Source organism: Podarcis tiliguerta (genome assembly GCF_965153285.1).
Source record: "Podarcis tiliguerta genome assembly, chromosome: 8".
Classification (NCBI taxonomy): Eukaryota; Metazoa; Chordata; class Lepidosauria; order Squamata; family Lacertidae; genus Podarcis; species Podarcis tiliguerta.
The window spans coordinates 12971183-12986569 of record NC_139541.1 but is presented as its reverse complement, the minus strand read 5'-3'; the positions used below and the strand labels follow the sequence as shown (position 1 = coordinate 12986569).

General features: G+C 48.8%; 1 protein-coding gene and 1 long non-coding RNA gene across 2 annotated transcripts in view; one reads left to right on the top strand and one right to left on the bottom strand.

The window, feature by feature from the left end:
- The window catches only part of LOC310683961, an 82732-nt gene that overhangs the window by 51515 nt on the left and 15830 nt on the right, over positions 1–15387 (bottom strand). The gene's annotated exons all lie outside the window — the stretch shown is intronic.
- On the top strand, positions 1723–12222 carry TAS1R2 (taste 1 receptor member 2). The gene is made up of 5 exons (XM_083453414.1): positions 1723–1993; positions 3418–4194; positions 5637–5849; positions 8510–8630; positions 10821–12222. The coding sequence occupies exons 1-5, from the start codon at positions 1733–1735 to the stop codon at positions 11747–11749; spliced, it is 2301 nt and encodes a 766-aa protein (XP_083309540.1). The 5' UTR covers positions 1723–1732; the 3' UTR covers positions 11750–12222.

Here is a 15387-nt window from a genome sequence, read left to right as displayed (position 1 = left end):
TGACCTTCTGATCGGCAAGTCCTAGGCTCTGTGGTTTAACCCACAGCGCCTCCCGCGTCCCCGTTGAATATATGCTATATGGTAATTTATGGACCAAATAGGTGTCTTAAGCCATTTGCCAATGTTGCCATGCAACCAGTACATGCAGAATGTAGGCACCCTGTATACAGAAATGAGCAAACCAGTGATATTTTAGGGAGCAGGCTAGCAGGCGGGGCCCATTACTTACATCACAGGAGCCTACGCAACACAAAACACTGTTGCTGTATGTAGGTTTTATTTGTTTTTTGTCTTATATTTTGGAAATGTACTTCCAGGTTTTTTTCCCTTTAATTTTTTTGCCCCCCCCCCAAGAGAGTGGGGCCCTAAGCTATAGCTTGTTTAGCTTATACGTAAATCTGGCACTGGGGAGGGCAGGTCATTTTAGGAGAACTGAAATGAGATTGCAAGTGTGGGGTGGAATCCTAGAAGTGTCGCCCAAGAGTTATCTAGTCCAAACCCCTGCAATTCAGGATTCACAGCTACACAATCTCTGGCAGGTGGCTATCCAATCTCTGCTTAAAAACCACTGGTGAAATAGAGTCCACTACCTTCCAGGGGAGTCCATTCCACTGTTGGAATAATAATAATAATAATAATAATAATAATAATAATAATAATAATAATAATATTTTATTTATATCCGCGCACCCCAGCTGAAGCCGGGCTCAGAGTGGCTAACAACAATAAAAGTAACACAGCATTCTAAAATCAATTCATTTTAAAATCAATTCAAAATCAAATTAATGGAACAGCTCTTTCTACCGTATATTTTTCTTCCTGGTCTTTTGTTGGAATCTCCTTCCTTGTGAAGCTGTTGGTTCGGGCCCTGCTCTCCAGAGCAGGAGGAAACAAGCTTGCTTCATTCTCCATGCAGCTTATCCTTTAGATATTTGAAGGTATCTCCGCTCAGCTTCCTCTTTCCCATGCTAAACATACCCAGCTCCTTCGACCGTTCCTCATCAGGCTTGGCTTCCCTTGATCATACTGGCCACTCTCCTCTGCACACGTTCCAGCTCGTCAATTTCCTTCTTAAATTGTGGTGTCCAGAAGTGGACATAGGACTCCAGGTGTGGAATATGCATCTGGATAGGCTTGCCTGAAGGCCAGGAGAGCTGCTGCCAGTCAGTGCAGGCAGCTAGACCATGGGTCTGATGGCTTCTGATCATAGCTGTGAACTTACAGATTTGAAAATAAGGGGCCAGCAGCCTCGAAAATAAGGGATCAGCAGCCAAAATAAGGGATCAACAATTACTTTGATAAAATACATATTTTGTTGTGTGCAAATGGTTTTAGATACCTATTAGGTCCTGTAAATTACCATATAGCATATATTCAACATACAAAAACAGCAAAAATTTGTTGTTGACAAAGCACAACTGGACATAGAAAGGGCCCCATTACCTTCAGTAGCTTATTTAAGGGACATCATCAAGAAGGGACAGCCGTGGGACATGGCCCTGGGGATAAGGGACTGTCCCGCCAAATAAGGGACGCTTGACAGCTATGCTTCTGACGTTCTTGTGTTTCGCATTTTTTAACGATGCTTGTTGAAATCCTTTTAAAGAAGAGCAGGCGAGTCAACCGGAGCTTTGCCCGGTCTCCCCGGTCCAGAGCTGGCCCTCAGTGCATCGCCTCTCACCCCTCTCCCAGGTACAATCTGAAAGTCGTGAGCTACAGCTACCTCCAGGCTATGCGCTTCGTGGTAGAAGAGATCAACAAAGCCAGTGCCCTCCTGCCAGGGGTGCGGCTGGGCTACGAGATGGTGGACGTCTGCTACCTCACCAACACCATCCATCCGATCTTGTACTTTCTCTCCAACAACCGCTCCCTGTTGGATATCGAGGCCAACTACACGCAGTACCGTCCGAGGGTGGTAGCCGTCATCGGGCCAGACTCGTCTCAGGCAGCGGTGACAGCCGCTTTCCTCTTGAGCCAGTTCCTCGTCCCACAGGTAAAGTTGGTGGCCCTCCTCGGCAGGAGCAGGGAACTGCGGGCCCCAGGGGTGGAATGTGGCCCCTCACACCTCAACCTCTGGCCCTTGGAAGCCTCCCAAGGCCACGCCTCCTCTCCACAAGCCACGCCTCTGGCTGGCCCGGAGTCATTCTCTCAGTATTTTTGCCTGGCTGGCATTATGTATATCCTCCAAAAATTCACCAATGAAAATAGGGATGTCCTGTATAATAATAATAATAATAATAATAATAATAATAATAATAATAACCGCCCATGTGACTGGGTTTCCCCAGCCACTCTAATTTGCACATATTACCGGCTTACTTAGCTTTGACTTGCCTCCCCCCCCCCATATGGTTCATTTCATTTTTCCTTTACTGCTGCATATCCTAACTACCGTATTTTTTGCTCTATAAGACCCACTTTTTCCCTCCTAAAAAGTAAGGGGAAATGTGTGTGCGTCTTATGGAGCGAATGCAGGCTGCACAGCTATCCCATAAGCCAGAACAGCAAGAGGGATTGCTGCTTTCACTGCGCAGTGATCCCTCTTGCTGTTCTGGCTTCTGAGATTCAGAATATTTTTTTTCTTGTTTTCCTCCTCCAAAAACTAGGTGCGTCTTGTGGTCTGGTGCATCTTATAGAGTGAAAAATACTGTATTACTTATTCTTTCTTTTCCAGTTGTCCCCTCCACCTGTAGTCCAACTGCTCAGTTTATTCCAACCTTGCTAACGTTTTAAGTTATTTACAATAATTTTTCAAGTATTCCGCAATTCCCACCCTCCACTCTTCTTTAAAAATTCTTTCTTCCTAATCTCTCATTCTGCTAGTTTAAACTAGCAGTTTCTACACATTCCATCAGTTTCATCTGCTAGTCCTGCTTTGCTGGTGCTGTGCCCTCCTGTGATGTTCTCTTCTTTGGTCGTCCTGAGGGTGACTCGCCTCTACTTCATAGCTGCCAACTGTTCCTTATTTGGTGGGAAAGTCCCTTATCCCAGCGCCGTGTCCCGCTGCTGTCCCTTATTGATGATGTCCCTTAAATTTCCCGGGTTTCAAAGGAAGCATCTCCTCTCCTTCCCTGCCTGCCGGTCAGGGAGGAGGGAGGCTCCAACTGTGTTGCTTGGCAGCGTTGCTCACCCAATAAGGAGTCTAAGAACGACTGGGGGTGGAGCTTGCATGCCTTCTGCCGTGTTGCCTGGGGACTCGCCTTTGCTCAGCACTTCCCAGCAGAGAGGTGACGGTAGTTTTCCTTGCTGCGTCCCCTTTGCCGGGTTGCTGCGCTGTGGGAACCACTGCTTGAGGCTTCGTTTGGCTGCTGGTTGACTAAAATCCCTTATTTTGGCTGCCGATCCCTTATTTTCGAGGCTGCTGGTCCCTTATTTTCAAATCCGTAAGTTGACAGCTATGCTCTCCTTCCGCTCCAGATCACCTACAGCGCCACCACCGAGTACCTGGGCAACCCCAAGGTCTTCCCGGCGGCTTTCCGCACCATCCCAAGCGCCGAACAGCAGATCGCTGTCATGGTTCAACTCCTGCAACACTTCAAGTGGAACTGGTTCATTGTCCTCTCCAGCGACGACGACTACGGCCAACAAAACCTGCAGCTGTTGCGAGCCCAGGCCACCCGAGGCTGCATTGCCTTCCAGGAGACCATCCCGGTCCAGGGAAAGGATCCCCACGATTTGGGCAACAGCACAGAGGAGTGGATCAGCAGGATTGTGACCAAGATCAGCAGGAGCACGGCCAAAGTGGTGATCATCCTAAGCCTAGAACTGCCTCTCCCCACGTTCTTCAGAGAGGTCATCCGCCAGGAGATGACGGACGTCGTGTGGATCGCCGCAGAGGCCTGGTCCATCGACCCGACCACCCACGGCGTCGCCAACCTCTCGAGTGTGGGCACCATCTTTGGCGTGGCCGTGCAGGAAGTGCCCGTCCCGGGGATGGATGACTTCCGCGTCAGGGGTCCGTCCCACCTCGGGGAAGGTGGCGAAGGCCAGGCCGCCTCTGGCGTGGTAATGTGCAACCAGGAATGCGACGACTGTCTGGCGGAGGCTTGCTCCTACGACAAGAGCCTCCGGGGCACAGGGGACCGCATCAACTTCAACGTCTACTCGGCGGTTTACGTGGTCGCGCACGCCTTGCACCAGCTGCTAAGATGCAGCGCCACGCGATGTGACCGGCGGGAGATTTATCCGTGGGAGGTGAACTCCCGCATCAATGCCACATGGCTGGGGAGGGAGGGAATGTACCGTATTTTTTGCTCTATAAGACTCACTTTTTCCCTCCTAAAAAGTAAGGGGAAATGTGTGTCCATCTTATGGAGTGAATGCAGGCTGTGCAGCTATCCCAGAAGCCAGAACATGAAGAGGGATCGCTGCTTTCGCTGCGCAGCAATCCCTCTTGCTGTTCTGGCTTCTGAGATTCAGATTTTTTTTTTCTTGTTTTCCTCCTCCAAAAACTAGGTGCGTCTTGTGGTCTGGTGCATCTTATAGAGCGAAAAATACGGTATTCATGGAGGGCTGACCAAAGGCGGGAGGCTGCAAGACACGGTTGTTTATGGTTGGACAGAGAAAATGAGGCCAGGGAGCCAGCTGAGGCCCTCCAGACCTCCGTATCTGGCCTCTGGGGATCCTTACGGGCTGTGCCCCATCCCAAAACCACACCCCCGCCCCAGGGCCCTGCCCCCTCACTGGCCCTGACTTGCCCAGTGAGTGGAGGATAGAGAGGGATGATGAACACGAGTGTAGAAATTTGCCTACCAAAGGAAAATTTGAACCAAATTTTGCCTCTGGTTCCTCAAGTGACTAGGGCTGGGCGATTATCTGGTTTTCAACAATGCCATATGTCACCAGGTAAACATTGCGACATAACCGATATATCACGGTGTCTGAAATAAGGATGGAGCTATGTACTGTAGAGGCATCGGCTGGCTTTACAGTTTCCCCCCCACGCTGTGATTTTTTGTACACAAACACAAAGACGCATCATGATTCACAATATATTCCCAGGTTAAAGATTACAAAACTGGTATCGTGATATGGAGTTGAAACCAGTTTTGGATGATATACCTTGCCCAGTCCTAACACACACCGTGATTTACAATATATTCCCAGGTAAAAAATTACAAAGCTGATATCATGATAATGGACTTGAAACCAGTTTTGGACGATATATCGCCCAGCCCTACCAATGACCCCAGTAAGGAGACCCAGGAGGAAATGCAGCCTTCCACCTACAAATAATAATAAAAAAAACCCTTTCCAACAGTCTGCCATCATTCCAGGGCCACTGGGCACAATCTGTTGGGTCAACTGCTGGAATGACCCCATGTGGGTGGTGGCTTTTTTGGGTTCAGCTGACTGCTGAACATTGAAACTAGAGGGAGAGATAGAGCCTGGGCAGGGATTGGCCCTTTGGGGTCAGCTGACAGAATGCTAAGGTGGGCGCCTGGTACTGCAGCACAGAGGGCGCCCTTGAGGTAACCAAAAAATGACATTGGGTGTTTCTATGGGGGTCACTCGCTTGCTGCATCTGCGAGAGTAGATTCAGGGAGGGCGGTGGTGGTTGTAGTGTGGTTTTGAGGCCTGAGCTCAAAATGGCTCGGCGTTGCCGCACAAACAGTACCTCTCTCCTCGTGTCGTAGCTGCTGAAGGAGATGCACAAGGTGAACTTCACCCTGCTGAGGACCGTGATCAACTTTGACCAGAAAGGAGACCCACCGAACGGTTTCGAGGTCATACAGTGGCAATGGAACGTTCCCGGCCAGCCTTTCAAGAAGATTGCTTCCTATAATTCGTTGCAGGGAAGGCTGGACATCAATGAAAAAATCATCACCTGGCACACCGCAAACAACACAGTGAGTAGCATCTCAAGGGACTTCCATGGCTGCCCTGTGCCAGACAGCCCATTCCACCTCTGAGGTCTTTCTCCTGTTGTGGAATGAACCCATTGGGTACTTACTAGATACAAGGGTCTTCTTAGTGGTGGTGGGAACTTCCATCGAGACCTGGCGTTGTATCTCAAGGTTGGTGGGTGGGACATCTGTGGCCAGGTGTTGTTGGGCTCCAATTCCCATCAGTCCCAGCCAGCATGGCCAATGGTCAGGGATGATGATGGGACCTAGAGTCCAGCAACCCATGGGAGGGAGGCAGCAACAGGCAGAGTTGTGGTGGAGGTAGCCTGGGGCAATAAAGACAAGTGATTGCCTAATTCAGAGATGGGCACCTTGTGGTCCTTCAGAAGTCCTTGGACTACAACTCCCATCAATCCCAGTGTGGATGGCCAGTAGCCAGGGATGATGCTGGGAGCTGTGGTTGAACAACCTTTGGAGGGCCACAGGTTCCACCCACCTCTGACTGAGAACTTCAAATGTCAAAAATGGGGATTTCAGGGAGTTTGGGTAAGCTAGCGGAGCTTTTGTTCTAACTGAAGCTTGTGGACAGTTTTCAAGGACTGCACCCACCAACCCCTGACCCCCCAAATTGCAACAGTCTAATCTGGAAGGGTCCAGGCCACAAATGACCATGGACTAGGGTTGCCATATTTCAAAGTTTCAAAAAAAATTGAGCTTTTTTAGCTTTTTTTAAAGGACGTTTGCAAAAATCTACCCTTCCGACATGGGTTGACGTGCGTCCGGGTTTTCCCAGACATTACAGCGATTTCTGCCTGGATAGTATTTCCGACTAGCTATGTCAGGGAAATTCTGGAGATGTGGACAATATTGACCGTCACTTTCTGGGGAAGGTCCACAGCTCGATACCTGCTTGGAGATCTGAGGCTCAACCCCCAACAGAGCCATCAGAATAGTCTCCTACCCAAAACCCTAAGGAAGCTGCCTGAAGATCATTGCTCCACTCAGCTCAATACTTCCTGCACTGACCGGCAGAGTTCACCTGGGTTCCAGGCAGGGAGTCCTTCCCGGCCCTACCTGGAAGTGCCAGCGATTGAACCGCAGTCTTTCTGCATGCAAGGCAGGAGCTCTGCAACTCAGCTCCGGTCCTTCCCTATAATTTACCAATATGCTTTAGGGTGAATGCAAACAAGTCCATAGAAATCTCAGTTCCCCCCTTCTGATAGATATCTGCACCAGGCGGGTCCCACAACTTGTTTACATTGGCTCAAGACTGCCACCTTGTGCCTGTTTGGAGGTTAACTCCTTGAGGCGTCCCTGTATAGAGCTTTGTCTTTGAAAGACAGATATAATAATCGCCGCTGCTTTTTTTTGGTCATTTTGAAAATGTCTACAGTACATGTAAAGGGGATGAAATTGGGCACAGAGCTGACGAAGGATGCCAGGGCTGATGAGAGCTGTAGTCGCAGGTATTTTGAGGGTACCAGGTGGATGAAGGCTGTTTCAAGACATAGAATTGTAGATTTGGAAGGGCCATCTAGGACCATCTAGTCCAAACCCCTGCAATACAGGAATCTTTTGCCCAACGTGGGACTTGAACTCACAACCCTGAGATTAAGAGTTTCATGCTTTACCTGCTGAGCTATTGGGAAAAGGGTCCTTACAAACAGGTGGAGGTGTTCTGTTAGGTACCGATGTCCGAATCCCCACAGAGCTTTGTAAGTGAAGAAACACCTTGGATTGGACCTGGAGTTGAACTGGAAGCCAGTGGAAGATTGCCAGGCCTAATGTGATGTTCCAAACACTAGGTAAAGGTAAAGGACCCCTGGACGGTTGTCCAGTCAAAGGCAACTATGGGGTTGCAGTGCTCATCTCGCTTTCAGGCTGAGGGAGCTGGAATTTGTCCACAGACAGCTTTCCGGGTCATGAGGCGAGTATGACTTAACCGCTTCTGGCACAACAGAACACCTTGATGGAAGCCATAGTGCACGGAAATGCCGTTTTTGTTTTTTTGGGCAGTACGCTTTGTTTATGAATAAGGTGGCATATAAACAGTTTCTCCTATTTATGCTATAGTATGGTTTAGAAGAACATACAATAGTTAAGATACAACACACCCAAGAATTTTATATATTTATCAGATTTATATACCGCATTTTGTCACCTGATCTCAGGGTTGTTCACAGGATAAACAGACAAGATAAAAAACACAAGTCAATAGTTAAAACAAAAACAAAAACACACAATAACCCCCCACTCCAAAAACGCATTTAAAATGCTGTAAAATATTAATCAGCCTTATAAGACAAAGAAACAAAAATACAAATACAAAATACAAATTAATATATAACACTTAAGAATTTTATTTTATTTTATTGCTATAATTGTATCCGTAGTCGTATGGTGTGCACATGATAAGAAAGCTTAACATTTTTGTTTGTCTCATTTTTGTTCATTTCACCACACACACTGCAGTGTTTCCTTTTGCAAGCAGGTTGCACAATGTCCTTCTTCTATTTTCTCTCTCCTTTCTTTCTTTCTTTCTTTCTTACTTCTGTAAATCCTCACTTTCTTCATAATGTTAAAACGTCAATACACACACACACACAGTATGTATATAAATGGTGAGCAAATCACGTATAATTCTCACGCTCTCTCCTTTGCAGGCGCCTCAGTCCATCTGCTCAGAGCAATGCGAGGCAGGACATAAGAAAAAATTGATCGGGATGCTCACCTGCTGTTTTGAGTGTGTGCAGTGTGAGGCCGGGACCTTTCTCAACAGCAGCAGTAAGTTTCTGAATACCACTTGCTGGAAACCACAGGAAGCAAGAGCTGCTGTTGTGTGTAGGTCCTATTTGCAGGTTTCCTTTTGGCAGCGCATCTGGGTGGCTGCTGTGAGAACAGGATGCTAGAGTGTACGAGTCCCCATCTAACAATAACAATAACAATAACAATAATTTATTATTTGTACCCCGCCCATCTGGCTGGGTTTCCCCAGCCACTCTGGGCAGCTTCCAGCAAAATATTAAAATACAATAATTTATCAAATATTAAAGGCTTCCCCAAACAGGGCTGCCTTCAGATGTCTTCTAAAAGTCAGATTGTTGTTTATTTCCTTGACATCTGATGGGAGGGCGTTCCACAGGGCAGGCGCCAATACCAAGAAGGCCCTCTGCCTGGTTCCCCGTAACCTCACCTCACAGGGAGGGAACCACCAGAAGGCCCTCAGAGCTGGACCTCTGTGTCCGGGCTGAATGATGGGGTTGGAGATGCTCCTTCAGCTATACTGGGCCGAGGCCGTTTAGGGCTTTCAAGGTCAGCACCAACACTTTGAATTGTGCCCAGAAACGTACTGGGAGCCAATGTAGGTCTTTCAGGACCGGCGTTATGTGGTCTCAGTGGCTGCTCCCAGTCACCAGTCTAGCTGCCGCATTCTGGATTAGTTGTAGTGCAGGTCACCTTCATCCGACCTGATTCAGGAGGGCTCTTCTTATGATCTTATGTCTACCATCAGAGTTTGTGTGGGTGGTAGATATGGGGAAAAGCCTGCCACCCACTCTGCTTTTAGCTTAGAGAAAAGGCAAGTCAGTGATGTTAGCGGTCTATAAAATGATGCGTGGCCTGGGGAAAGCAGGCGGAAAAAATGGTTTTCCTCCCTCTCTCATAACACTAGATGGCAGTGCCAGCTTAGCCCCACGAATGTGTGTGCCCGGAACCACAGGTGCCATGCAGCATACATGGCCCTGGCACTGAAATTTGTGGGTGCCTGGCCCTTTTGTGGGTAATTTTGTGGGTGCCCAGGGAGTTGGCGCCTATGACACTTGAAACTGTGACTTGTAAGAAACCGAGGGCATTTTGGGAAATGATATATGGTGAGATAAAAAAGATGTTCAAAGTGATAATACAAAAAACAACAACCCTGAAGCTTTTCTCTTAGGGAGTAGAGGGTCCAGGGCTGCATTAAAGTCTTTGTAGACCATTGGCACACTTATAATTGTAACGCCCTCTGCCCATCCCTCCAATATTAGATCTACAGATAAATATGTACATTTTATAGGCACCATAGTCATAGATCCAAGTACACGAGAATTCTGCTACAACCTGCCCAGTTGCAGTTGTGAGAGAAGGAGACCCATGGCTTTTCAGCTCTGTGAGCAAGTAAGAAGATCTCTCCTGGTGGAGCTCTAAACATTTAGCATGCCTAATGGAATAACCAGACCCAGCCAGAGGATCTACAACGGAAGCTAAAGCTTCTTAAACAGGGGTCAGCAAACTTTTTCAGCAGGGGGCCGGTCCACTGTCCCTCAGACCATGTGGTGGGCCGGACTATATTTTTGGGGGGAGAAATGAACAAATTCCTATGCCCCGCAAATAACCGAGAGCTGCATTTTAAATAAAAGCACACATTCTACTCATGTAAAAACAGCAGGCAGGGCCCACAAATAACCCAGAGATGGATTTTAAATAAAAGGACACATTCTACGCATGTAAAAACATGCTGATTCCCGGACCGTCCACGGGCCAGATTGAGAAGGTGATTGGGCCGCATCTGGCCCACGGGCCTTAGGTTGCCTACCCCTGTCTTAACAAACAAATGCAAATGCAGAATAATAATAATAATCAGGGAATTTCTGCGTTCGGAGAGCATCCTCTTTAGTATTGAAACAAACATGACACAACATAAATCTGCTTCAAGACTGAGAGGAAAATTCATTGCAAACAACTAAACAGAATATCCTCCCAAAGCCACAGAGTGAAATATGACGAAGGAAGGTCAGGTAGATAAATTCTACCTTTTAAAATGGTTTATAATTGGGCCAAAGAGGGTCAGTTCACTTTTCCCAATCACCACCCACCCACCAACCAACCTTTTTGTTGGACAAAGCAATCCCATTAAATTTCCAGCCCCTGATATAGTGACAACTGAACTTTGACTGATTATGTGTGTCTGTGGTGTGTGTCCTTTTTGGTTGGCAGACAGTTTCACCTGCCAGGAGTGTCCGCTGGACATGTGGTCGGAACCCGGCAAAGAAGAGTGCTTCACGAAAGAGCTGCTCTACATCCACTGGGGCGGCGCCATCTCCATCGTCCTCCTTTCTCTCTCGGCCCTCGGCCTCCTGGCGACATTGTGGACCTTGGCCCTCTTCACCCGCCACTCTGCCACGCCGGTGGTGAAGTCTGCCGGGGGCCGCCTCTGCTTCCTGATGATCGCCTCCCTGGCTGCTGGTTTCTGCAGCGCCCTCTTCTTCGTGGGCCGGCCGACGGAGCTGGTTTGCTTCGGCCGCCAAACGGTCTTCAGCCTCTGCTTCACCACCTGCATTGCTTGCATCACCGTCCGCTCCTTCCAGATCATCTGCGTCTTCAAGATGGCCGCCCAGCTGCCTCGGGCCTACGATGCCTGGCGGAAGTACGACGGGCAGAGGGTCTTTGTCGCCGTCGTCTTGGTCATCAAGGTCTTCATCGTAGCGCTCAATATCTACTTCAACAAGCCGGTACCCTTCCGAACCCGGGTGAGCAGCGACCCGGCCATACTCATCTTGATGTGCAACCAGGACTACCGCGCCACCACGGTCTTCAACAATGCCTTTGACATGAGTTTGTGTTTCCTTTGCTTTTGCTTTGCCTACATGGGGAAGGCCTTGCCGAAGAGCTACAACGAAGCCAAAAACATCACCTTGTGCATGACGGGCTATTTTGGCTCCTGGGTGGCCCTCTTCCTTGTCATGTCCATTTTCGAAGGGTTCGTGGTGATTGTCTTTGAAGCGGCCACCGTCCTGTACAACTTGTTCAGTATCTGCGTGGGCTACTTTGGCCCCAAATGTTACATCCTTTTCTTTCACCCGGAGCGCAATACGACCGCCTTCTTCCAGGACGCCATTCAAAGCTACACCATGAGGCAGGAGTAATCCCAGAGCCTCGTGGAATGAAATGGACACCTGTTGATTTGTACATTGCTGCTCGGAGAGAAGGTTGTGTGGCGAGTTCCCGCCCCCCCCCAGTGGAAATAAAGACACGTGACACAATTATTAAGGTTAATGGGCTAAATAAGGCCACAACTTTATTGGTTACAGGTGATGAGCGGTATTGGCTCAGGCATTGGTCCTAACCGACTATCTGGCTTCAGCCTGTCTGCTTGAAGTCCGGGAAGGGTTAACCACCAGTAGGGGGAGTCCTGCTGATGCACATCAACTAGGAACTCCCCCAGGGTCACCGCTCGGGGGCGTGCCTTAGGCCCTCACCTCCATAGGCTTCAGACAGGACCACGCCCCCCGGAATCCTTTATCGGACTATCCTTCAATATACAGGGCAGGTGATGCCGTTACCTCCCCTCTTCCATCTACAGAGCAATACCAATGCCTAACCGCAAATACCCAGAAAGTTGTGATGATTTGCTACGAGGTAGGCGAAAACCAAGTGGCTGGTGCCAATTTCACAAGTGGAAAAATTCCTACCAGGCCCCTTAACGACGACCAACGAAGGTCCATAGCAAGGTCAAGGAACAAAAACCTTAAAGGGCGGGAGGGTGGGAAAAGCAGGAACAGCTGATAGGCGGGAAAAGAGGGAGATCTTGCGTTAACTAGGGCAGGCCACGCCCCCAGAGCCGGCCGATTGGCTGGCCAGGGAGTGACGCAGCTGGGGATTCCCCCAATCTCGTGGGGGCTGGGGCTGTGACGCCCGCAACCTGCAGGGCGGAAGTGGCTTTCCCTCACTCTTCCTTCCTTGTCACTGGGGTTCTTTGGTGAAGCTGATTCTGGATGAGCAAATGGAAAGGACATCTTCACACAGAGTAGGGTTAAACCTGTGGAACTCACTGCTGTAAGATGCGGCCATCCACTCGGGGTTATAGAATAATAGAACCATGGAATTCAAGGGTTGTCTAGTCTCCAAACTTGGCCCTCCAGATGTTTTGGGACTACAATTCCCATCATCCCTGACCACTGGTCCTGTTAGCTAGGGATGATGGGAGTTGTAGTCCCAAAACATCTGGAGGGCAAGTTTGGGGGATGCCTGCTGTAGATGGAATCCTTTAAATCAGCCTTTCTCAACCTGTGGGTCCCCAGATGTTGTTGAACTGCAACTCCCATCACCCCTAGCTAGCAAGGCCAGAGCTCAGAGATGATGGGAGTTGTAGTCCAACAACATCTGGGAACCCGCTGGTTGAGAAAGGCTGATTTAAATGTTTCATTATGTTTTTATATACGTTGGAAGACTCCTAGGGCGGCTGGGACAAAACAGTCAGATGGGTGGGATGCAGATAAAAAAACTACTCTTATCAATATGGAATAGGATGTCCCTATTTTCATCAGAGAAATGTTGGAGGGTATGTTTGGCCCCTGTGAAAGCAGGATGCTGGACCGGGTGGGCCATTGGCCTGATCCAGTATCCAGTTTCTTCTCCTCTCCCTAACCACAGCACCAGGTCCATGCCAGGCTTTAGAATTGTGAAAACACCAGCACATACTGCTTTATTACCAAAGTTCACGGCGAATAAAGTCCAATCCCTATGTGGAATCTGAGTCTTTTATAAAGCCGGCCTACTTACTGTTTGATTCTCTTGAAAAGCTCTGATTTCCCCCCTCTTTTTTCTGCCAACGCCTTCCTCTCTGGGTCTCCTCTATCTTCAGACCAGTCTAAGCCAACCAGCTCAGAGACAGAGAGGCCCATAGCTAACGTTCTCAGATGCTCTTTCTGTAAGTTGGGGCAGAGCATCAAGAGGATTTCCCCCCCTCCCTCTCTCTCTCAGCCCGAACTCTGAATTTTCATGGCTTCAGTACCTTCAAATCAGCTCTTTAATGCTATTGAAACACCTCTTTTTTTTTGGAAGATGATAAACGCAACTCTGAGTGTGTGAAAGTTGGAGGGGGAAGTTAGCGGGAAAGAAGAGAGAAAAGGGATTTTGAGTGTTCCCTGCTAGCACACTGGCAAGCTTTCAACTCTCTTGTCCACCTATTTCAATTTGTCTTCTTCAGGACAGCAGGACAACCAGAGCTGGTCTTTCAGGCAAGAAGACCAGGACTCCGCTCAGTAAAACGACTCACACAACAAATTTGGGATCCTTCTGGGGTATGGTTACCAGATTTTTTTCAACGAATCCGGGGACACTTTATTTTTTTTTAAGCTGAATAGCAACAGGGACCCCTTCATGGATGTTCCCCTGATTTGGGGAAAGATGGAGGGCACAAGGAGGAGATGACGACAGAGGACGAGATGGTTGGACAGTGTTCTCGAAGCTACCAGCATGAGTTTGTTCAAACTGCAGGAGGCAGTGGAAGACAGGAGTGCCTGGCGTGCTCTGGTCCGTGGGGTCACGAAGAGTGAGGGACTATCTGGGGGAGGGACAGTGCAGCAGGGGGGGGGGCGCAAATTACTTGCCTTGCCCCGGGTTAGGGGGCGCAATTACTTGCCTTGCCCCGGGTGCTGACAACCCACGCTACGCCACTGTTTGGAAGACAACTGTTTTGCACCCCACTTCCCTCTGATTGATGCAAGCTGCCCATTTGGACTGGGTGGTGTTCAAAGGAAAATAAAAGTGGCAGATCAAAGTGGGAGGTCCGGGACGAGTCGTATCTCAGACAGAGACACATCACTCCTCTCATCTAATCTCTTCTTATCTCCTATACCCCATAAGGTACCAGGACACCCCCCAAAAAATTTGAGCTTTTTTAAAAGTATTGGCCATCATAAATAAATCATATATAAAATTTTAAAATTTACAAAAACGTGATTTTTTAATTGACTAGCTTAAGATCCAGGACAAAGCGCTGCCTTTCGGAAATCACCCCCCCGGACATCAATTCTGCCTTTGAAATCCCAGTAATGTCTGGGGAAATCCGGATGTACGGCAGCCCTATTATTTCACCAATCTACTTCCACCTCGGCCATGGTGAACAGGACGTTTGGGCTGGTTGCGGAATTTCACCTGCTTTAATTGTCTTTGAAGGGTTTGACCCCTGCTCCAGACTGCAGCCTTACCTGGAAGCATCATCCCATTGCTTCTGGGTCGCACCAGAACACCCCAGCTGTAGGTGGAGGAGGGTGCCTGTCACATCTCTGGATGAGTTGCCGAGAACGGCGACTCGTACAGAGACAGACGAGGGAGGACCCTTTGCCCAGCTCTAGCAGTCCCCCTTTAATTTTTGGGTGTTAAGAACAGAGTGTGCCTCCTGTTTCAGCCCAGGCAAAAGCGTCTTGTCTCTCTCTCTCTCTCCCCCTTTTTGCGGGGAAACACTGAGATAACGTATCAGTCCATCTGCTTTTGGTTAGCAGCTCAGTGTGAGGCTAATTGGCAAATCAAACTGTCTGACGTCCCCCCTTGTTAGATAAGTAGTTATTATTACAGGCCGGATGATGATGTGTGACACTTCTTGGACAGAACCCAAAGTTGGGGTTTCTACTTCTCCTGGCCCCCCCCCCCCACTCCCACCAACCTTCCGCTCTCCTGTCTGTGTTGCTCAAGGTGGTAACTCAAACCACATGGGATGCCTGCCGGAGAAAGTGGATGGATCAGCGGGTGGGTGTCCATGGTGCCAGTGTGCGTCAAAGCA

Bases quoted from the DNA above. Each gene is read 5' to 3' on its own strand.
- TAS1R2 (XM_083453414.1), top strand. From the start codon at position 1,733: ATGCGCTTCGTGGTAGAAGAGATCAACAAAGCCAGTGCCCTCCTGCCA. The intron at 4,195-5,636 runs GTGAACTCCCGC...CTCGTGTCGTAG, and splicing joins GGGAGATTTATCCGTGGGAG to CTGCTGAAGGAGATGCACAA. The intron at 5,850-8,509 runs GTGAGTAGCATC...TCTCCTTTGCAG, and splicing joins GGCACACCGCAAACAACACA to GCGCCTCAGTCCATCTGCTC.